Source organism: Littorina saxatilis, linkage group LG3 (assembly GCF_037325665.1).
Source record: "Littorina saxatilis isolate snail1 linkage group LG3, US_GU_Lsax_2.0, whole genome shotgun sequence".
Taxonomy (NCBI): domain Eukaryota; kingdom Metazoa; phylum Mollusca; class Gastropoda; order Littorinimorpha; family Littorinidae; genus Littorina; species Littorina saxatilis.
The window spans coordinates 26,565,994-26,589,468 of NC_090247.1; the positions used below are offsets into that span (position 1 = coordinate 26,565,994).

Here is a 23,475-nt window from a genome sequence, read left to right on the forward strand (position 1 = left end):
ATATAGATATGATATGTTTGGATTAAAAACACGCTCAGAAAGTTAAAACAAAGAGAGGTACAGAAAAGCGTGCTATCCTTCTTAGCGCAACTACTACCCCGCTCTTCTTGTCAATTTCACTGCCTTTGCCATGAGCGGTGGACTGACGCTGCTACGAGTATACGGTCTTGCTGAAAAATGGCATTGCGTTCAGTTTCATTCTGTGAGTTCGACAGCTACTTGACTAAATATTGTATTTTCGCCTTATGCGACTTGTTTTTTATTCAGGTCAAGGGTTTTGTCGTTGTAAGTAGGTCAAGACTAGGGTCAGGGTCGTTTTAACTAGGTCAAGTGTTAGGATTAGGGTTAGCCAGCCACACACACACACACACACACACTCGTGTGCATTGCAAGCAAACCACGCAGAAAATCTTGTTGCTTTATTGTCTGTTACCAAGTTGATAACTTCAAAAGATAATGCTAACTCAAAAACATTAATTCAGATGTTAACTGAAAAAGATTAATTCGGGTCTGCAGTTGCACGGATTCAAGAAATCGGGGGGTGGGCGTTTACTCGATTATTACCGCATTTGAACTATTTTATTTACAGGAGCTAATTACGGCTTTTTTCACAGTTTTTTGGACAGGAGTTGCTTCCCTTGGACCACTAGTTACACTTTTTACATGGATTTCTTCGATTGCAACGTTGTTTTGTTTAGTATTTGTTTTTTTGTTTGTTTGTTTCTTTGTTTGTGTGTTTAGTTGTTTCTTTGTTTCGGTGTTTCTTTCTTTGTTTCTTTCTTTGTTTTCTTTCTTCGTTTCTTTCTTTGTTTGTTTGTAGGTCAAGGTATTTAACTAGGTCAAGGCTGTTGTCATTTTAAGTAGGTTAGGGTTAGGGTTTTTAAGTACGTCAAGGCTTAGGGTTAGGGTTAGGGTTAGGGGTTATGGCATTTTTACATCTTCTGCACCACACCAATAAAATGAAATGCATTAAGTTTTTCAACCGTTTTTATTCTCAAAAAATCAACACATCACCCTATTATATAGGGTTTGGGTTAGCAATACTTTGTCACATAGCAAACAGTTCTACATCTTCGTCAGAGTCTTCTACATTTTCGTCACGTAAGAGTCCTCTTCAGCCTCCTCGTCAGAGAAGTCTTCCAGCTCCGCCTGGGACAGAGCCTCTACCTGCTTGGTCCTGGCCACGGCCACGGCGTCCGACACCTCCAGGAAGAAGTTCTCGTGCGGGATCTTGTCGAAGGCTCCGGCGTGTTTCATGGCGCGTCGGACAGCGGCGGACACGCCGGCCAGGAACACCTGCACGTGAACGTGGGCGTACTCGGAGAAGATGTGGCACAGAACGTTTGACCCCGAAGCGTCCATGTAGTTGATGGGCGAGCAGTCGATGATCACGTGGTGCACACGGCGCATGCGCTTCAGCTTCTCGTCGCTGATGACCACCTCGCCATAATCGTCCACCTCCTCGTCGTCCAAGGTGCCGATACTGATGGACGATTCCAGCGAGGCTTTGCGACCGGGGTTGCCACGGCCGTTGCTCGCCCCTGACAGCGAGTCCTGGCTCTTGCTCTTGCCCTTGTCTGACTTGTTTTGCTGCAGCCGGCTGAAGCCCGCGCGGTTCTCGTCAATGGTGTAGGCCGCGCGGTTCTCGTCAATGGTGTAGGCCGCGCGGTTCTCGTCAATGGTGTAGGCCGCTTTGTCCATACTGCTGGCAGAGACCTTGCGCTTCTTCTCTGCGGCCAGCTGGGTCAGGCTGCCCGCGAAGTCTGAGGTGGCCAGGGTCACGACTGACAGCCGTTGGTTCACCAGCAGGTTCTCGCCCGTCATCACCGAGTTGCGGCGCTGTTGGGGCGCGAGTCCCTGTGCGATCCGCTCCCTGGTCTCTTTCTCGTACACCTCCTCGCGCTTCTTCAGGAACTTGAGCAGCTTGCGCGGGTTCATCGTCTTGGAGTACAGGCTGTTGCGGAAAATCTCCGCGTTGGCGAAATACAGATTGGACTCGAAACGGAAGATCCTCAGCCCTGGGATCTCGCTGGCGTCTGTGTACCGCTTGGCTTCCACGAACACGTTGTCCTTCGCCACCTGCAGGATGAGTGACAGCATTTTATCATCATCATCGTCATCGTCATCGTCGTTGTCGTCATCGTCATCACTATCGTCACTAGCATCACTATCATCATCATTATCGTCACCCACCTTGCCCTGCCGTTAGCCCCGCGAGAACTGTGTCTCTCTGGAAGACGACGGCGATGAAAGACACAGCCACACCCACACCCTGCCCCACGTTACTATCATCACTATCATCATCACTATCGTCACTATCATCATCACTTTCATCGTCACTATCATCACTATCATACTCACTATCATCACCACTTTCATCACTATCATCACTATCATCATCACTGTAATCACTATCATCATCCCTATCGTCACTATCATCATCACTATCATCATCACTATCATCACTATCATCATCACTTTCATCGTCACTATCATCATCACTTTCATCACTATCATCATCACTTCCATGGTCACTATCATCACTATCATACTCATTATCATCACTATCATCATCACTTTCATCGTCACTGTCGTCACTATCATACTCACTATCATCACTATCACCACCACTATCATCACTATCATACTCACTATCATCACTATCATCATCACTTTCATCGTCACTATCATCACTATCACCACCACTATCATCACTATCACCACCACTATCATCACTATCATCATCACTATAATCACTATCGTCACTATCATACTCACTATCATCACTATCATCATCACTTTCATCGTCACTATCATCACTATCATACTCACTATCATCACTATCACCACCACTTTCATCACTATCATCATCACTATAATCACTATCATCATCACTATCGTCACCCACCTTGCCCAGCCGGTAGCCCCGTGCGAACTGTGTCTGGAAGACGACGGTGATAAGAGACACAGCCACACCCACACCCAGCCCAACGTCGATGTCGAGGAAGACGGTGGCGAAGAAAGTGAAGAACCAGATGACAAAGTCAAACTTGTTGATCTTCCAGAACTTCCTGCCGTCCAGAATCTGCACAAAAAGACCTGTGGCCGGTTTGGTCAGCATTAGAAACACTGTCTCTTGTCTCTCTCTCTGTCTCTGTCTGTCTGTCTGTCTGTCTCTGTGTCTGCACAAAAAGACCTGTGGCCGGTTTGGTCAGCATTAGAAACACTGTCTCTGTCTCTCTCTCTCTGTCTCTGTCTCTGTCTCTGTCTCTGTCTCTCTGTGTCTCTCTCTCTGTCTCTGTCTCTCTCTCTCTCTCTCTCTCTCTCTCTCTCTCTCTCTCTCTCTCTCTCTCTCTCTCTCTCTCTCTCTCCGTTTTTGTTGTTGATGAAGTCACCACCATGTGGGTTTACCCTCTACACATGTACGTGAATTTCTTGACTATGTGTTACAGAAATAAAAGCAAGAGGACTTCGAGTGTGATGAAAATGTTGTCAGCTTATTATCTTCAACGGAGATTAAGATTGCTGAAAGTATGTTATCTTTAAGCGGAACAATTCTTGTTTAGAGCGTGTTACCTTTAAGGGAGACGAAGGTGATGGCAGCCACAGCCGATATTGGGAGCGCCACAAACAGCGAGCCGATGAAGAGGATGACGCACACCATGACCGCTTAGGGTAACAGTAGGAGTTAGGGTTATAAAGATTGTTTAAAGCGTGCTACCTTTAAGGGAGATAAATGTTGTTAAAAGCGGGTTACCTTTAAGGGAGATGAAGATTGTTTCAAGCGAGCTACCTTTAACGAAGATAAGCAGGGTTTCAAGCGTGCTACCTTTATGAGAAATAAATGTTAAAAGCGTACTACCTTTAAGGGAGATAAATGTTAAAAGCGGGTTACCTTTAAGGGAGATAAAGATGATGGCAGACAGAGCCGACTTGGGGAGCGCCACAAACAGCGGGCCGATGAAGAGGATGACGCACACCATGACGGCCGCGCTGAAGACCCCGCAGAGCGTGGTGCGCGCGTTCATGTTGGAGGCGACCATGGAGCGAGGGGGGGCCACGCTGGACGGGAAGCACAGAAAGAAGGAAGACACGGCGTTGCACATGCCGTACGCGATCAGCTCCTGCGAGTCGTCCACCTCGTAGTTGTGTTTCTTGGCGCAAATCTTGGCCATGGCGATGGTGTTGGCGAAGATGAGGATGGCCAGGATGAAGGCGTCCACCAGGAACTTGGGCGACTCTTGCAGTGCGCGCATGGGTACCCGGGGTGGCGGGATGGTGTTGGGGAACGTGCCCACCACGTCCACCCCGAACTGGTCGGCAAACTCGCCTAAGTAAGACACGACTGTAGCGAAGATGACGACAAAGAGCTCGATGGGGATGGGCGCGAACAGCTTGTGCTTGAACCGCTCGTTGATGCAGTCTTTGACCAGCTGGATCACCACGCACGTCGTCACCGCGATGATCAGCGCCGCTATGTTGGTCGTCGTGATGACGGAAAAGATGGCCTCGTAGGTGTAGATGATCTTACCCACGCCCGCGAAGCGCTGGATCTTCAGCCCGAGCATGGAGGACATCTGGCTCGTCCCGATGTGCACCGCGGCCGCCGAGGTGAAGGCCGTGAAGAAAGACTCGGAAAGATAGAAGGTGATGAAGCCTAGCTTGAATAGGCCCAGACCAATCATCATCAGGCCCGACACAAAGGCCACGCCCATCGCAATCTCTTCCTTGTAGTCTAGGTACTCGGGCACTTCGTCAAGCAACATGGCCGTCCCGTTCACACCACCGCTAGTCATGTTGGTCAGCCAAGGTCGCTCTGCCGCCCAGCCCTGTCCTAACCTGCAACCGTGGTCAAAAAAAATGTAAACATCACACCACGTGACGTCATGTTGGTCAGCCAAGGTCGCTCTGCCGCCCAGCCCTGTCCTAACCTGTAACAGTGATCAGAGAAATGTAAACATGTGTGTTCACACCACCGCCAGTCATGTACTATTCAACACGTCACATCCCTACCTGTCTACACTGTACCCCCCGCGGGTTAGGGGGAGTCCCATATTGGTTGGGACGAGAAAGAATTTACCGGATGCTCCCCAGCATGTCGTAAGAGGCGACTAACGGATTCTGTTTCTCCTTTTACCCTTGTTAAGTGTTTCTTGTATAGAATAGTCGTTTTTTGTAAAGATTTTAGTCAAGCAGTATGTAAGAAATGTTAAGTCCTTTGTACTGGAAACTTGCATTCTCACAGTAAGGTAATATTTTGTACTACGTTGCAAGCCCCTGGATCAAATTTTTGATTAGTGCTTTTGTGAACAAGAAACAATTGACAAGTGGCTCTATCCCATCTTCCCCCTTCCCCCGTCGCGATATAACCTTCGTGGTTGAAAACGACGTTAAACACCAAATAAAGAAAGAATGTCTACACTGTACTGTTCAACACCAACACCTGATTTGACAGCAGTAACCTACCTGTCCACAGTGGCGGCGGTCAGGATACAGATGACGGCGCTGGTTCCCATAGAAACGTGGGCGGATGTACCAAAGAGGACGTAGAGGAGGACCGGCCAGACGGAGGTGAAGAGACCGTTCTCGACCTTGACCGAGGTCAGCGCGCCGAACGCCAGGGCCTGGGGGATGTGCAGGATGCCCACCGTCAGCCCCGCGAAGACGTCAGGGACGGCGAACTCTTTCAGCTTGTAATAACGGATGTACTGCACACACGAACATCCACAACACGTCAGGGACGGCGAACTCTTTCAGCTTGTAATAACGGCCCGGATGTACTGCACACACGAACATCCATAACACGTCAGGGACGGCTAACTCTTACAGCTTGGAATAACGGATGTTAGGCACACACATACATAACATGTCAGAGTGGCTAACTCTTTCAGCTTGTAATAACAGATGTAATGTACACACAAACATACATACGTAACACGTCAGGGACGACTTACTCTTTCAGCTTGTAATAACGAATTTACTCCACACACTAACATACATAACACGTCAGGACGGCGAACTCTTTCAGCTTGTAATAACGGATTTACTCCACACACTAACATACATAACACGTCAGGACGGCGAACTCTTTCAGCTTGTAATAACGGATTTACTCCACACACTAACATACATAACACGTCAGGGTGGCTAACTCTTTCAGCTTGTAATAACAGATGTAATGTACACAAAAACATACATACATAACACGTCAGGGACGACTTACTCTTTCAGCTTGTAATAACGGATGTTAAGCACTCAAACATACATAACACGTCAGGACGACTTACTCTTTCAGCTTGTAATAACGGATGTTAAGCACTCAAACATACATAACACGTCAGGGTGGCGAACTCTTTCAGCTTGTAATAACGGATGTTAGGCACACACAAACATAACACGTCAGGGTGGCGAACTAAACACGTCAGTACGGCGAACTGACTTAGTATTAGCGGATGTACTGCACACACAAAACACAAACCTACATAATACGCCGAGAGGAAGGCAGAGCAGTGGCAGCTAAGGCGAACTCACTATATTAGCTATAACGGTAACAAAGCATTAGAACAGAAAGGTGGCACAGACTGGAAACCAGAAGGGTAGCACAGCGAACATACAGAAAGGTGGCACAGACTGCAACCAGAAGGATAGCACAGCGAACATACAGAAAGGTGGCACAGACTGGAAACCAGAAGGGTAGCACAGCGAACATACAGAAAGGTGGCACAGACTGCAAACCAGAAGGGTAGCTCAGCGAACATACAGAAAGGTGGCACAGACTGCAAACCAGAAGGGTAGCTCAGCGAACATACAGAAAGGTGGCACAGACTGGAAACCAGAAGGGTAGCACAGCGAACATACAGAAAGGTGGCACAGACTGGAAACCAGAAGGGTAGCACAGCGAACATACAGAAAGGTGGCACAGACTGGAAACCAGAAGGGTAGCACAGCGAACATACAGAAAGGTGGCACAGACTGCAACCAGAAGGGTAGCACAGCGAACATACAGAAAGGTGGCACAGACTGGAAACCAGAAGGGTAGCACAGCGAACATACAGAAAGGTGGCACAGACTGCAACCAGAAGGGTAGCACAGCGAACATACAGAAAGGTGGCACAGACTGGAAACCAGAATGGTAGCACAGCGAACATACAGAAAGGTGGCACAGACTGGAAACCAGAAGGGTAGCACAGCGAACATACAGAAAAGGTGGCACAGACTGGAAACCAGAAGGGTAGCTCAGCGAACATACAGAAAGGTGGCACAGACTGGAAACCAGACGGGTAGCACAGCGAACATACAGAAAGGTGGCACAGACTGGAAACCAGAATGGTAGCACAGCGAACATACAGAAAGGTGGCACAGACTGGAAACCAGAAGGGTAGCACAGCGAACATACAGAAAGGTGGCACAGACTGCAAACCAGAAGGGTAGCTCAGCGAACATACAGAAAGGTGGCACAGACTGCAAACCAGACGGGTAGCACAGCGAACATACAGAAAAGGTGGCACAGACTGGAAACCAGAAGGGTAGCTCAGCGAACATACAGAAAGGTGGCACAGACTGGAAACCAGAAGGGTAGCACAGCGAACATACAGAAAGGTGGCACAGACTGGAAACCAGAAGGGTAGCACAGCGAACATACAGAAAGGTGGCACAGACTGGAAACCAGAAGGGTAGCACAGCGAACATACAGAAAGGTGGCACAGACTGGAAACCAGAAGGGTAGCACAGCAAACATACAGAAAGGTGGCACAGACTGGAAACCAGAAGGGTAGCACAGCGAACATACAGAAAGGTGGCACAGACTGGAAACCAGAAGGGTAGCACAGCGAACATACAGAAAGGTGGCACAGACTGCAACCAGAAGGCCTGGTAGCACAGCGAACATACAGAAAGGTGGCACAGACTGCAACCAGAATGGTAGCACAGCGAACATACAGAAAGGTGGCACAGACTGGAAACCAGAAGGGTAGCACAGCGAACATACAGAAAGGTGGCACAGACTGCAACCAGAATGGTAGCACAGCGAGCATACAAAAAGACGCGTCTTTGGCGAATAACTATTTAAATCTTTGAGTCAAACAAAAGAATGACCAGAAGACACACGAGACGTAACGCTTACCCGCACGACGTGGATGTAGGAGGTGACGATCTTTGGGTACAAACAAAACTTGTGACAATCAACATAGGACACAGAAGACGTAACGCTTACCCGCACGACGTGGATGTAGGAGGTGACGATCTTTGGGTACAAACAAAACTTGTGACAATCAACATAGGACACAGAAGACGTAACGCTTACCCGCACTACGTGGATGTAGGAGGTGACGATCTTTGGGTACAAACAAAACTTGTGACAATCAACATAGGACGGCACAGAAGACGTGACGCTTACCCGCACGACGGGGATGTAGGAGGTGAGGATCTTCCAGGATCGTTTCTTGTCACAGTACACCTGACTGCACACCCGGTCCTTGAGGGGTGGCTTCTCATCCTTCTGCTGCTTCAGGTGCAACTCATCAAACTGGACCTGTCAACGGTCATGTTGCATATTACTCATCAAACCAGACTTGTCAATCACTCAACGGTCATGTTGCATAGGGGGAATCCAGACGAGGGTCGTGGTGTATTTGTGTGTGTGTGTGTGTGTGTGTGTGTGTGTGTGTGTGTGTGTGTGTGTGTGTGTGTGTGTGTGTGTGTGTGTGTCTGTCTGTCTGTCTGTCTGTCTGTCTGTCTGTGCGTGTGTGTGGGTGTGTGTGTGTAGAGCGATTCAGACTAAACTACTGGACCGATCTTTATAAAATTTTACAAGAGAGTTCCTGGGTATGATATCCCCAGATGTGTTTTTCATTTTTTGGATAAATGTCTTTGATGACGTCATATCCGGCTATTTGGAAAAGTTGAGGCGACACTGTCACACCCTCATTTTTCAATCAAATTGATTGCAATTTTGGCCAAGCAATCTTCGACGAAGGCCGGACTTTGGTATTGCATTTCAGCTTGTAGGCTCAAATATTAATTAATGACTTTGGTCATTAAAACTCAAAATTGAACTTTAAATTCTTTTTTATGAAATGATCCAAAATTACGTTCATGTTATTCAAATACATATCAATATGTTATATTTGTATTAAAAATAAGCTCTGAAAATTAAAAATATCAAAATTATGATTAAAATACAATTTCCGAAATCAGTCGATTTAAAAACAATTTCATCTTATTCCTTGTCGGTTCCTGATTCCAAAAACACTTACATATAAGAAGTTTGAATTAAAAACACGATCAGAAAGTTAAAAACGAAGAGAGGTACAAAAAAAGCCTAACCCAGCACAGCGCAACCACTACCGCGCTAAACAGGCTCGTTAACTTTGACTGCCTTTTGCACGAGCGGCGGACTATGGTCATTGTCAAAAAATGCAGTGCGTTCAGTTTCATTCTGTGAGTTCCACAGCTTGACTAAATGTAGTAATTTCGCCTTACGCGACTTGTTTAATGTACGATATCTTCTTGAACGTACACTATCAATTTTGTGTGTGTGTGCGTGTGTCTGTGTCTGTGTCTGTGTCTGTGTGTCTGTATGTCGGTGTGTGTCTTTGTGTGTGTGAGTGTGTGTGTATGTATGTGTGTGTGTGTGTGTGTGTGTGTGTGTGTGTGTGTGTGTGTGTGTGTGTGTCTGTGTGTGTGTCTGCGTGCCGGTGTGTGTGTCTGTGGGAAAGACAGAGAGAGAGAGAGAGAGAGAGAGCGAGGGAGGGAGAGCGAGAGAGAGCGAGAGAGAGAGAGCAAGAGAGAGAGAGAGACAATGACAAATTCTTTATTAACGAGGGTAATGGCATAAGCAAACAGGTGCTTTTTGACATTCAGCCCTCGCCCATGGGAGGGTTTAATCTAATGATAATACGTTTTAAAATGTTGGAATATCAATTGAAGAAGTAATAAAAACAAACGACAAACAAGCAAACGATTAACAGACTAAACAAACAAACAAAAATATACATACAAACGAACATGACATATTATTGTCAAAGGTATAATGAAAACTGTTTCAAGCAACAAAAAACGTGTGAAACTTCGAGGGAATAAAAAAATCCGTGAAACTGAGGAGTCAATGAAGCAACTACGTTGCAAGTAATAGCAATGTAGTATCGTTACATAAGTCATGTTATGAAATTAATTAGGTACATTTATCTACTGAAACGTGTAAAAGGTACAAATAAGGCATCAACAATATAAACATGTTCAGGCTAAGTGAGAACGTAATGTGCCATGTATAAGGAATGAGAAATATCTGTCTTTAAAAGTCTTGGCATTGACAGAATGTTTGAGACCGCTTGGAAGTAAATTCCAAAGATTAGTCCCCGAAAAGAGTATAGGCTGCACTTAAAAAGATCTATAAGAGTCCGAGGAGCATACATTTTTGTCGGGTCTCTTAAATTGTGGGAAGTGAATTGAGAAGAAAGAGGTGCAGGCGCTCTTCCAATTATGAGTTTATGCATCAAAACGCCTTTATTGTACATGAGTCTTGATTTAGGAGGAAGAATGTTTAAAAGTTTATAGTCTTCGTTGGAAACCGAGACTTGTAATAAAATAACTTTGATTGCTCTTTTATGTATACTAAATAAAGGTTTCAGAGTTTTTGCACTCGCACAATCCCATAGTGTTGACGCATAATCAATGATCGATTGAATGTGAGCGTTAAAGAAAAGTTGCCTGCCATGCCTGTTCAAGAAGTGTTTTATTCTCGACAACAAGTAAAGCCTCTTGGAGAGTATTTTACAAACTCCTGTAACGTGCTCAGTCTCAAGGATTCCAAGCAAAAGAAAGCCCCAGACAAGAAAGCGCGCGTAATCTCGCGTGATACTTAAACATAAACCCAACCCAGAGGGGTGTTAGGTTCAAAAAGACACCAATTTTACCTATGCAATTTTACGAATCGGCAATTCCACCAGACCATTTCAATACAGACAAAACACAGTCTCGGAAACCTTAGTGGATCCCCGATAGTACAGGTTTAAGTCCTCGATAGTACAGAGGTACCACGAGTTCACGAGTTCAGACGGATGCGCAAAAGTACATGTGTACCGTAACTGTCATTCAGTCACAGTCTTACATTTGTTTCTCTGATCTCTATACTCATTTTCCAGCCCTCTTTTTTTCAAAATATCGCGATAATCAGCTGCCTCTTGCAATTCTTGATCAAACCATTTTGGTTTCAATTTATGCTTTACCCTCTGGGTTTTTAATGGAGCGTGTTTGTTATAAACCTTTAAATAAGAATCATGCCAATATTCAAAAGCTTCGTCCGGATCAGTCAAATTATAAACATTTTCAAGTAGGGAGTGCAACAAATCCTCAAGAAAATCTTCCTCATTAAATTTGGAAAACGAACCATATGTTATTGTGTTGTGACCAGCGTGAGGGACTTTTACACCTTTACGGGACCAGGTGACACACACGGGGTAATGGTCACTGCAGCCGTGTATTGGAACACAAACTTTAGCTATATGGTGTAAATGAGATACGTATACATGGTCAATACGCGTTTTTGAAGTGTTTGTTACCCTTGTGGGGGTTTGCACAACCTGATTTAAATTATAACATTCAAATATATCCAACCATACCTTACTTGGTTTCAGTAAATCAATGTTAAAATCACCAAGGATTACTGTTTTTTTTCCCTCGAGTAAAACTGCGTCTAACATAGAGAGATTATCCCTCCAGTTCACTCGTTCAGATGGGTTCCTGTAGCAGAAACCAAGTTGTATCGCTGGGGCTCTTTTTAATTTTACTTCTATCCACACTGATTCAACAGGGTGTTGCTCTTGGTGGGTAAGGCGTGTAAAAGTTATGGAATCACTGATATAAAGTAACACTCCAGTTTCAGTGTGTTTCTGTGCATCTCTGCGTAAAGTGACATAACCCGGGATTGTGAGCTCAGAGTCTGCTACTTTACTCGACAGCCTAGACTCTGACAATCCAAAAATATGAAAAGGTTTACCAGAGTTATAAAGGATTGACGAGATGTCTGCTAACTTATTAATGGCATGATTTATGTTTAGGTGAGAGAGAGAGAGAGAGAGAGAGAGAGAGAGAGAGAGAGAGAGAGAGAGAGAGAGAGAGAGAGGGAGAGTGAGAGACACAGAGAGAGGGAGACACAGAGAGAGCGAGACACAGAGAGAGCGAGACACAGAGAGAGGGAGACACAGAGAGAGCGAGACACAGAGAGAGCGAGACACAGAGAGAGCGAGACACAGAGAGAGCGAGACACAGAGAGAGCGAGACAGACAGAGAGCGAGACACAGAGAGAGAGCGAGACACAGAGAGAGGGAGACACAGAGAGAGGGAGACACAGAGAGAGCGAGACACAGAGAGAGCGAGACACAGAGAGAGAGCGAGACACAGAGAGAGGGAGACACAGAGAGAGCGAGACACAGAGAGAGGGAGACACAGAGAGCGAGACACAGAGAGAGGGAGACACAGAGAGCGAGACACAGAGAGAGGGAGACACAGAGAGCGAGACACAGAGAGAGGGAGACATAGAGAGAGGGAGACACAGAGAGAGGGAGACACAGAGAGAGGGAGACACAGAGAGAGGGAGACACAGGGAGAGCGAGACACAGAGAGAGGGAGACACAGGGAGAGGGAGACACAGGGAGAGGGAGACACAGGGAGAGGGAGACACAGAGAGGGAGACACAGAGAGAGGGAGACACAGAGAGAGGGAGACACAGAGAGAGGGAGACACAGAGAGAGGGAGACACGGAGAGGGAGACACAGAGAGAGCGAGACACAGAGAGAGGGAGACACAGAGAGAGGGAGACACAGGGAGAGGGAGACACAGAGAGAGCGAGACACAGAGAGAGGGAGACACAGAGAGAGGGAGACACAGAGAGAGGGAGACACAGAGAGAGGGAGACACAGAGAGAGGGAGACACAGGGAGAGGGAGACACAGAGAGAGGGAGACACAGAGAGAGGGAGACACAGAGAGAGGGAGACACAGAGAGAGCGAGACACAGAGAGAGCGAGACACAGAGAGAGCGAGACACAGAGAGAGCGAGACACAGAGAGAGGGAGACACAGAGAGAGGGAGACAGAGAGAGGGAGACACAGAGAGGGAGACACAGAGAGGGAGACACAGAGAGAGCGAGACACAGAGAGGGAGACACAGAGAGAGCGAGACACAGAGAGGGAGACACAGAGAGAGGGAGACACAGAGAGAGCGAGACACAGAGAGAGCGAGACACAGAGAGGGAGACACAGAGAGAGCGAGACACAGAGAGGGAGACACAGAGAGAGCGAGACACAGAGAGAGCGAGACACAGAGAGAGCGAGACACAGAGAGAGCGAGACACAGAGAGGGAGACACAGAGAGAGCGAGACACAGAGAGGGAGACACAGAGAGAGCGAGACACAGAGAGGGAGACACAGAGAGGGAGACACAGAGAGAGCGAGACACAGAGAGAGCGAGACACAGAGAGGGAGACACAGAGAGAGGGAGACACAGAGAGAGCGAGACACAGAGAGAGCGAGACACAGAGAGGGAGACACAGAGAGAGCGAGACACAGAGAGGGAGACACAGAGAGAGCGAGACACAGAGAGAGCGAGACACAGAGAGAGCGAGACACAGAGAGAGCGAGACACAGAGAGGGAGACACAGAGAGGGAGACACAGAGAGAGGGAGACACAGAGAGAGGGAGACACAGAGAGAGCGAGACACAGAGAGGGAGACACAGAGAGGGAGACACAGAGAGGGAGACACAGAGAGGGAGACACAGAGAGGGAGACACAGAGAGGGAGACACAGAGAGAGGGAGACACAGAGAGAGGGAGACACAGAGAGAGGGAGACACAGAGAGAGCGAGACACAGAGAGAGGGAGACACAGAGAGAGGGAGACACAGAGAGAGCGAGACACAGAGAGAGCGAGACACAGAGAGAGCGAGACACAGAGAGAGCGAGACACAGAGAGAGCGCGACAGACAGAGAGCGAGACACAGAGAGAGAGCGAGACACAGAGAGAGGGAGACACAGAGAGGGAGACACAGAGAGAGGGAGACACAGAGAGAGCGAGACACAGAGAGGGAGACACAGAGAGGGAGACACAGAGAGAGGGAGACACAGAGAGAGGGAGACACAGAGAGAGGGAGACACAGAGAGAGAGAGACACAGAGAGAGGGAGACACAGAGAGGGAGACACAGAGAGGGAGACACAGAGAGAGGGAGACACAGAGAGAGCGAGACACAGAGAGAGGGAGACACAGAGAGAGGGAGACACAGAGAGAGAGAGACACAGAGAGAGGGAGACACAGAGAGAGGGAGACACAGAGAGAGGGAGACACAGAGAGAGGGAGACACAGAGAGAGGGAGACACAGAGAGAGGGAGACACAGAGAGAGGGAGACACAGGGAGAGGGAGACACAGAGAGAGGGAGACACAGAGAGAGGGAGACACAGAGAGGGAGACACAGAGAGAGGGAGACACAGAGAGAGGGAGACACAGAGAGAGGGAGACACAGAGAGGGAGACACAGAGAGAGGGAGACACAGAGAGAGGGAGACACAGAGAGGGAGACACAGAGAGAGGGAGACACAGAGAGAGGGAGACACAGAGAGAGGGAGACACAGAGAGAGGGAGACACAGAGAGAGGGAGACACAGGGAGAGGGAGACACAGGGAGAGGGAGACACAGGGAGAGGGAGACACAGAGAGAGGGAGACACAGAGAGAGGGAGACACAGAGAGGGAGACACAGAGAGAGCGAGACACAGAGAGAGCGAGACACAGAGAGAGGGAGACACAGAGAGAGGGAGAGGGAGAGTTAGTTGAGTTAGGTTGTCTGTGTTAGAGGTTGGACCCTCCGTGACTCTTTAGGGTTAATAGGTCTGTCCGTTCAACTTCTTTCATCCTCTCCACACCCCCCCCCCCCCTCCTCTCTCCCCTCCCTCTCTCTACCCCATTTTTGCCCCCCCCCTCTCCCTCCCCCTCCCCCCCCCCCCCCCATGACTGACCTGTGTCTGTGCAGCACGCTTGACGTTGACCGCACTCTCCAGGTTGATGACGGGACACGATGACCGGCGCCGTTTCTCGGACATCTGGACGCCGTTGTTGTCCATTGCGGGGTTAGAGGTCAAGGTCGGCTGCTGTAGCCCCGACAGTCCGCTGCGACGTCGCCGCTGGTTGGTCTGGTAGCGGTTAGGGGTGGCGCCGGTGGAGACACGCCGCTCGGGAACCTCCCCCGACAGATGCAACGTGTCCTGCAACATGGAGAGTGCAAATGTTATTTTCAATAAAGAGTTGAAGTAATCAATAGAGGGTGCAAGTGCACTGATCAATACAAGGTACAAGTGTACTAATCAATAGAGGGTGCAAGTGTACTACACAAAAAAAGTGGGTGAAAGTGTACTAAGGATATAGTACATGGTGTTTGAATTAGACGAATTCCGGAAAGAATTGTCGGGCTGGCAAAGAGTTAATGCCCTTGCTTTTAGTGAGACCAACAATCCACAGGCCAGTCACTTGACAGAATGTCAATATAAAACAATTAGTTAATTCTAAAATATTCCACAAAAAAAAAAGAAAAGCCGTTGCATTTTGTGTACAATTTTTGTGTTTTTGCATTTTTCTATTGTTCACTAACACGCAAAAATGGGTGCCCGTCCATATTAAAAAAAATTACGTACTATACATGTGTGGGTTCAAGGGGACAGCAGCGCAAATGACGGTAGCGCAATTGACGGTAACGGAGATGACGGTAACGGAGATGACGGTAACGGAGATGACGATTAATGAACCCATTGTGAGTGCACATGTTTCTTAAGGAAGGCAGAACCTACGTCACAGACTCGCTTGCAGGAGGTACAAAGAAATAACTCGAAAGAACAAGAAGATTTATGGTTGTTTATTTTAGCTAACTATCCAGCCACCATTTCTTGTTACTTGGAACTTAAATGCGTGGTTAAGTTCGATATTCGTTTCGGTAAAAAACTGCAAATACACACACAAAAAACACATATATAAGGCACAGAATATAATATCAATACTTACAATAAATACAGTGTCAATTAAACCCTGCGATAGAATACATAAACCACAATTCAACTAACATTCACCTGAAAACAACGAAATAATCTACGAACATTTAATAACATACAGAGAGTGGCCGACAACCCTTAATTCATAAAGCACCATAGTCTCCAAATTTGTCAAGTAACAAAACATACAACTGCAATAATAACTATCCCGTTTAGAACACGTACAAATGACTACAATTATCGAAAAGACATAAACAATACCTTCCTAAAACTATTGACCTTCAAAAGAGAAAAAATAACAACACCTACCAAAACTACTAACGCACTAAAACTCTGTTGACTGAGACGAACACACAAAGACAAACATTAGAAAACAACAAGTCTTAACTAACAAAACAATATTTTACCTTTGCGCCATCAGGCAGGAACTGTTCCTCATGAAACACACAAAACCATGGAAATCACAAGTATAAAACACAGCGGGTTCGCTACTAACAAAAAGCGACCTACTCCCTCCAGACTCAGAAACGTACTGACGTAAAAAGGACAGTTTATCCTCGACATCGACTTAATATGTTAATGAGGCTAAAAACCGAAAACTATTCAAAACTAATATTTGGACACACCCAAACAACGCTGCTATGGCAGGTTCGAAAACGTTATGGCAAAACGATATAGACAACATACCAAAATAAATACACCCCAACTACGCTTGATACCTGATAACATGGACTGCACGGATCATGATAAGCCAAAACAGGGTCGCCTGTTCATGACTACGGAAAAGAGCAAGTCATAGCCGCTCAACACGTGCTAACTAAAGCTATGCCAAGTTGGTCAAAAATACAAGGTGAGCGTTACTCAAGTCTTGTGACCTTCGTGCATCCAGAAAACATAACAAACTACGATGCTTCGTCGAGCACACGTACGTCACGCAAATAACACGTGGACGAAACCAAAACAACAGTCACACACGAAACCGGCCGTGATCAACGGCAGGCACACCCATAAAACTACACACTGTTTAATGTGTACAACAGAACACAGTGCCCAAGTTAAGCCGCCGTTTAGACGACTCTTGCAAAGTATCGCGAGGAAAAGCATAAAACTGAAGACAATGTAGAATAACTCCGACAATTGTAACATGCTTCATTTAACTGATCATAAAACTGAAGAAAATGTAGAATAACCTCCGACAATTGTAACATGCTTCATTTAACTGATCATAAAACTGAAGAAAATGTAGAATAACCTCCGACAATTGTAACATGCTTCATTTAACTGATCATAAAACTGAAGAAAATGTAGAATAACCTCCGACAATTGTAACATGCTTCATTTAACTGATCATAAAACTGAAGAAAATGTAGAATAACCTCCGACAATTGTAAAATGCTTTAACTGATCAAAAAAACGTTCGATGAAATCGAGAGAAAAAATGTCGCCTGCTTAAAGATTATATATTCAGTTTCTTTATTTAAGAATCATGAAACAACAAAAAAAGTTACCCTCGTCATGAATCATGACATCACAGAAACAGTAACCCACGTCAAGAATCATGACGTCACAGAAACAGTAACCCACGTCAAGAATCATGACGTCACAGAAACAGTAACCCACGTCAAGAATCATGACATCACAGAAACAGTAACCCACGTCAAGAATGATGACATCACAGAAACAGTAACTCACGTCAAGAATCATGACGTCACAGAAACAGTAACCCACGTCAAGAATCATGACATCAAAGAAACAGTAACCCACGTCAAGAATCATGACATCACAGAAACAGTAACCCACGTCAAGAATCATGACATCACAGAAACAGTAACCCACGTCAAGAATCATGACGTCACAGAAACAGTAACCCACGTCAAATCTTTCCAAAACTTTTAGAGGTTTAAAGACAATGAAAACAGCTTACCCCCAAAATACTTTACCAACAAAATACTTTACCAACAAAATACTTTACCCCCAAAATACTTTACCAACAAAATACTTTACCCCCAAAATACTTTACCAACAAAATACTTTACCAACAAAATACTTTACCAACAAAATACTTTACCCCCAAAATACTTTACCAACAAAATACTTTACCAACAAAATACTTTACCCCCAAAATACTTTACCAACAAAATACTTTATCCCCAAAATACTTTACCAACAAAAGCCATCGAAGTACGATTTGAAAGTAAAAATATAATCCTCCAAAACAAATTAGTAGTGATTACCTCCAGAAGGTTCCAACGATGATTAAATTCAAATTAAAAAACAATCTATAAATGTTGACAGAACAAAGACATTGGCATCAAACAGATTGAATTAAAACCAAACCAAAGCGACCAGCTGAATGCGGTGCCAAATGTGTCTCCACTTTTAATGTCCACAACACGAATTTCGCCATATTTCAGCTTACGTCACTGTATATATGCATTTCAAGATGACTCATGAATAAAGAAGAGGTCAAAAACATAATTACTTTTCCAGACTCCATGTCCTGCGGTGTTCACACAAATATCACATTCATATATTAAAAAAAAAAATCCGCCTAAATCCAAGTCACACTTTTTTTCGGGGCAAATTGTTTTTGTGGCCGAGATGGGCGAAAAGGTTACAGCCCATGTGCACGGTTCGGACACAGACGAATGACTCGGTGTGCCAGGCAGGGCTGGGTTGGAGGCTGTCACCCTGGTGAGCCCTTGAAGACATCCTGTGTCCTGTTTAACCCCCCCCCCCCCACTCCAACACCCCCACCCCCTTGCCCCATCCCTCAACAACCAGAGAAAAGGCGCCGCATTGTATTCATTTTCTTTTCCAAACTTTCCCTCAATTGATTTCCTGAATGCATTTGTCAGTGGTATACTATATATACAGAAATTAACGTGTCACGGTTGTTCCTAACTATGTGTGGTTTGAGTTTTGTAATTCTTGTCTTCAAACTTGGTTTAATTCTTTAATTCTTGTCTTCAAGCTTGGTTTAATTCTTTAATTCTTGTCTTCAAGCTTGGTTTAATTCTTTAATTCTTGTCTTCAAGCTTAGTTTAATTCTTTAATTCTTGTCTTCAAACTTGGTTTAATTTTGTAATTCTTGTCTTCAAGCTTGGTTTAATTCTTTAATTCTTGTCTTCAAACTTGGTTTAATTTTGTAATTCTTGTCTTCAAGCTTGGTTTAATTCTTTAATTCTTGTCTTCAAACTTGGTTTAATTCTTTAATTCTTGTCTTCAAACTTGGTTTAATTCTTTAATTCTTGTCTTCAAACTTGGTTTAATTTTGTAATTCTTGTCTTCAAGCTTGGTTTAATTCTTTAATTCTTGTCTTCAAACTTGGTTTAATTTTGTAATTCTTGTCTTCAAGCTTGGTTTAATTCTTTAATTCTTGTCTTCAAACTTGGTTTAATTTTGTAATTCTTGTCTTCAAGCTTGGTTTAATTTTGTATTTCTTGTCTTCAAGCTTGGTTTAATTTTGTAATTCTTGTCTTCAAACTTGGTTTAATTTTGTAATTCTTGTCTTCAAACTTGGTTTAATTTTGTTATTCTTGTCTTCAAACTTGGTTTAATTTTGTAATTCTTGTCTTCAAGCTTGGTTTAATTTTGTTATTCTTGTCTTCAAACTTGGTTTAATTTTGTTATTCTTGTCTTCAAACTTGGTTTAATTTTGTAATTCTTGTCTTCAAGCTTGGTTTAATTTTGTTATTCTTGTCTTCAAACTTGGTTTAATTTTGTTATTCTTGTCTTCAAACTTGGTTTAATTTTGTAATTCTTGTCTTCAAGCTTGGTTTAATTCTTTAATTCTTGTCTTCAAACTTGGTTTAATTCTTTAATTCTTGTCTTCAAACTTGGTTTAATTCTTTAATTCTTGTCTTCAAACTTGGTTTAATTCTTTAATTCTTGTCTTCAAGCTTGGTTTAATTTTGTAATTCTTGTCTTCAAGCTTGGTTTAATTCTTTAATTCTTGTCTTCAAACTTGGTTTAATTCTTTAATTCTTGTCTTCAAGCTTGGTTTAATTCTTTAATTCTTGTCTTCAAGCTTGGTTTAATTCTTTAATTCTTGTCTTCAAGCTTGGTTTAATTTTGTAATTCTTGTCTTCAAGCTTGGTTTAATTTTGTAATTCTTGTCTTCAAGCTTGGTTTAATTCTTTAATTCTTGTCTTCAAGCTTGGTTTAATTCTTTAATTCTTGTCTTCAAGCTTGGTTTAATTTTGTAATTCTTGTCTTCAAGCTTGGTTTAATTTTGTAATTCTTGTCTTCAAGCTTGGTTTAATTTTGTAATTCTTGTCTTCAAGCTTGGTTTAATTCTTTAATTCTTGTCTTCAAGCTTGGTTTAATTTTGTAATTCTTGTCTTCAAGCTTGGTTTAATTTTGTAATTCTTGTCTTCAAGCTTGGTTTAATTTTGTAATTCTTGTCTTCAAGCTTGGTTTAATTTTGTAATTCTTGTCTTCAAGCTTGGTTTAATTCTTTAATTCTTGTCTTCAAACTTGGTTTAATTCTTTAATTCTTGTCTTCAAGCTTGGTTTAATTTTGTAATTCTTGTCTTCAAGCTTGGTTTAATTCTTTAATTCTTGTCTTCAAACTTGGTTTGCTTAACACTGTGTTTATGATTAACTAAAATAAGAAATGGGGAGTCGTACATTCCTCTAACTTTTCCTTTCAACTTGATTTCATGCAAGACACAAAACATGGGGAGTCGTACGTTTGTCTGGCTTTTTTCCCAACTTAATTTTATGCAAGATACAAGAAATGGAGAGTTTTACATTTGTCGGGCTTTTCTTTCACCTTTATTTCACGCAAGAAACAAACAAGTCGCGTAAGGCGAAATTACTACATTTAGTCAAGCTGTGGAACTCACAGAATGAAACTGAACGTAGTCCGCCGCTAGTGCAAAAGGTAGTGAAAGTGACGAGCCTGTTTGGCGCGGTAGCGATTGCGCTGTGCTTCATAGCACGCTTTACTGTACCTCTCTTCGTTTTAACTTTCTGAGCGTGTTTTTAATCCAAACATATCATATCTATATGTTTTTGGAATCAGGAACCGACAAGGAATAAGATGAAATAGTTTTTAAAACGATTTCGGAAATTTAATTTTGATCATAATTTTTATATTTTTAATTTTCAGAGCTTGTTTTTAATCCAAATATAACATATGTATACGTTTTTGGAATCAGAAAATGACGAAGAATAAGATGAAATTGTTTTTGGATCGTTTAATAAAAAAATAATTTTAATTACAAGTTTCCGATTTTTAATGACCAAACTCACTCATTAGTTTTTAAGCCACCAAGCTGAAATGCAATGCCAAACCCCGGGCTTTGTCGAACATTGCTTTGCCAAAATGTCAATCAATTTGATTGAAAAATGAGGGTGTGACAGTGCCGCCTCAACTTTTACAAAAAGCCGGATATGACGTCATCAAAGGTATTTATCGAAAAAATAAAAAAAACGTCCGGGGATATTATACCCAGAAACTCTCATGTCAGATTTCATAAAGATCGGCCCAGTAGTTTAGTCTGAATCGCTCTACACACACACACACACAGACAGACACACACACATACACCACGACCCTCGTCTCGATTCCCCCCTCTATGTTAAAACATTTAGTCAAGTTTTGACTAAATGTAAAAAGGGGGAGTCGTACATTTGTCTGGCTTTTCCCCCAACTCAATTTTATGCAAGATCCAGAAATGGGTAGTTTTACATGTGTTTAGCTTTTCGTTCAACTTGATTTAATGCAACACACCAAAGCTTTTCGTTCAACTTGATTTAATGCAACACACCAAAGCAAATCGCACATTTTTGTGACGAACTTCCTGTTTTGTTTATCTGTTTTATTGGGTTAGTAAGGGGTGTGTTGTTAGGGTTAGTAAGGGGTGTGTTGTTTTGTTCATCTGTTTTATTGGGTTAGTAAGGGGTGTGTTGTTAGGGTTAGTAAGGGGTGTGTTGTTAGGGTTAGTAAGGGGTGTGTTGTTTTGTTCATCTGTTTTATTGGGTTAGTAAGGGGTGTGTTCTTAGGGTTAGTTAGGGGTGTGTTGTTAGGGTTAGTAAGGGGTGTGTTCTTAGGGTTAGGGTTAGTAAGGGGTGTGCGTGTTGTTAGGGTTAGTAAGGGGTGTGTTATTAGGGTTAGGGTTAGTAAGGGGTGTGTTGTTAGGGTCAGTAAGGGGTGTGTTGTTTTGCTTTACTTGATTGAGCATGTTCAGGGTTAGGGTTAGGGTTAGTAAGGGGTGTGTTGTTAGTTAGGGTTAGGGTTAGGGTTAGTAAGGGGTGTGTTGTTTTGCTTTACTTGATTGACCATGTTCCACTTTCAGTTGTGTTTATTGTTGTTGTTGATTGGTTTTTTTGGTTTTTGTGTGTGTGTGGGGGGGGGGTCGTATTTGTTTTAACGAGGAGGGGTTCTTTGTTTGTTTGTTTGTTTGTTTGTTTGTTTGTTTGTTTGTTTGTTTGTTTGTTTGTTGGTTGTTTTTTTTGTGTGTTTTTTTTGTCCGTGTGGGTGTTTTTTTGGTCTTTTCTTAAGATTGCTTGTTGCTTGGTCTCCAACTTAGTTTCTGTGATATCGTTTAATGTTGGTTATTGGTTAAGGTCAGTGAAATACACACACACAAAAAAACATGCACATAGTTTAGTTTTAACCCTTGCCCGCTGTGGTAAACAAGCATGCTGTTTCGGTGTTTTTTTGTTCATCACAATGCGGGCTATACCTTGTTTTATTGTTCATCACAATGCGGGCTATACCTTGTTTTATTGTTCATCACAATGCGGGCTATACCTTGTTTTATTGTTCATCACAATGCGGGCTATAACTTGTTTTATTGTTCATCACAATGTTTAGGGCCATAACTTGTTTTATTGTTCATCACAATGTTTAGGGCTATAACTTGTTTTATTGTTCATCACAATGCGGGCTATAACTTGTTTTATTGTTCATCAGAATGCGGGCTATAACTTGTTTTATTGTTCATCACAATGCGGGCTATAACTTGTTTTATTGTTCATCACAATGCGGGCTATAACTTGTTTTATTGTTCATCACAATGCGGGCTATACCTTGTTTTATTGTTCATCACAATGTGGGCTATACCTTGTTTTATTGTTCATCACAATGTGGGCAATAACTTGTTTTATTGTTCATCACAATGCGGGCTATAACTTGTTTTATTGTTCATCACAATGTTTAGGGCTATACCTTGTTTTATTTTTCATCAGAATGTTTAGGGCTATAACTTGTTTTATTGTTCATCACAATGTTTAGGGCTATAATTTGTTTTATTGTTCATCACAATCTTTAGGCTATAACTTGTTTTATTGTTCATCACAATGTTTAGGGCTATAACTTGGGTTAGGGTTCATCTCAATGTTTAGGGCTATAACTTGTTTTATTGTTCATCACAATGTTTAGGGCTATAACTTGTTTTATTGTTCATCAGAATGTGGGCTATAACTTGTTTTATTTGTCA

At 43.6% G+C, this 23,475-nt stretch overlaps 1 protein-coding gene across 2 annotated transcripts; it reads right to left on the reverse strand.

Moving 5' to 3' along the window:
• Positions 1-969: 969 nt before the first annotated feature.
• On the reverse strand, positions 970-18,648 carry LOC138962001 (prestin-like). 2 transcript variants are annotated; one of them, XM_070333695.1, is made up of 8 exons: positions 18,507-18,639; positions 16,432-16,452; positions 15,002-15,247; positions 8,396-8,530; positions 5,467-5,708; positions 3,896-4,839; positions 2,909-3,099; positions 970-2,079 (listed from the first exon to the last, which is right to left on the reverse strand). In XM_070333695.1, the coding sequence occupies exons 1-8, from the start codon at positions 18,519-18,521 to the stop codon at positions 1,087-1,089; spliced, it is 2,787 nt and encodes a 928-aa protein (XP_070189796.1). In that variant the 5' UTR covers positions 18,522-18,639; the 3' UTR covers positions 970-1,086. The 2 variants fall into 2 exon arrangements, with proteins under 2 accessions (XP_070189796.1, XP_070189797.1); XM_070333696.1 differs by lacking the exon at positions 16,432-16,452 and having other exon boundaries at positions 18,507-18,648.
• Between the last annotated feature and the right edge of the window lie 4,827 nt (positions 18,649-23,475).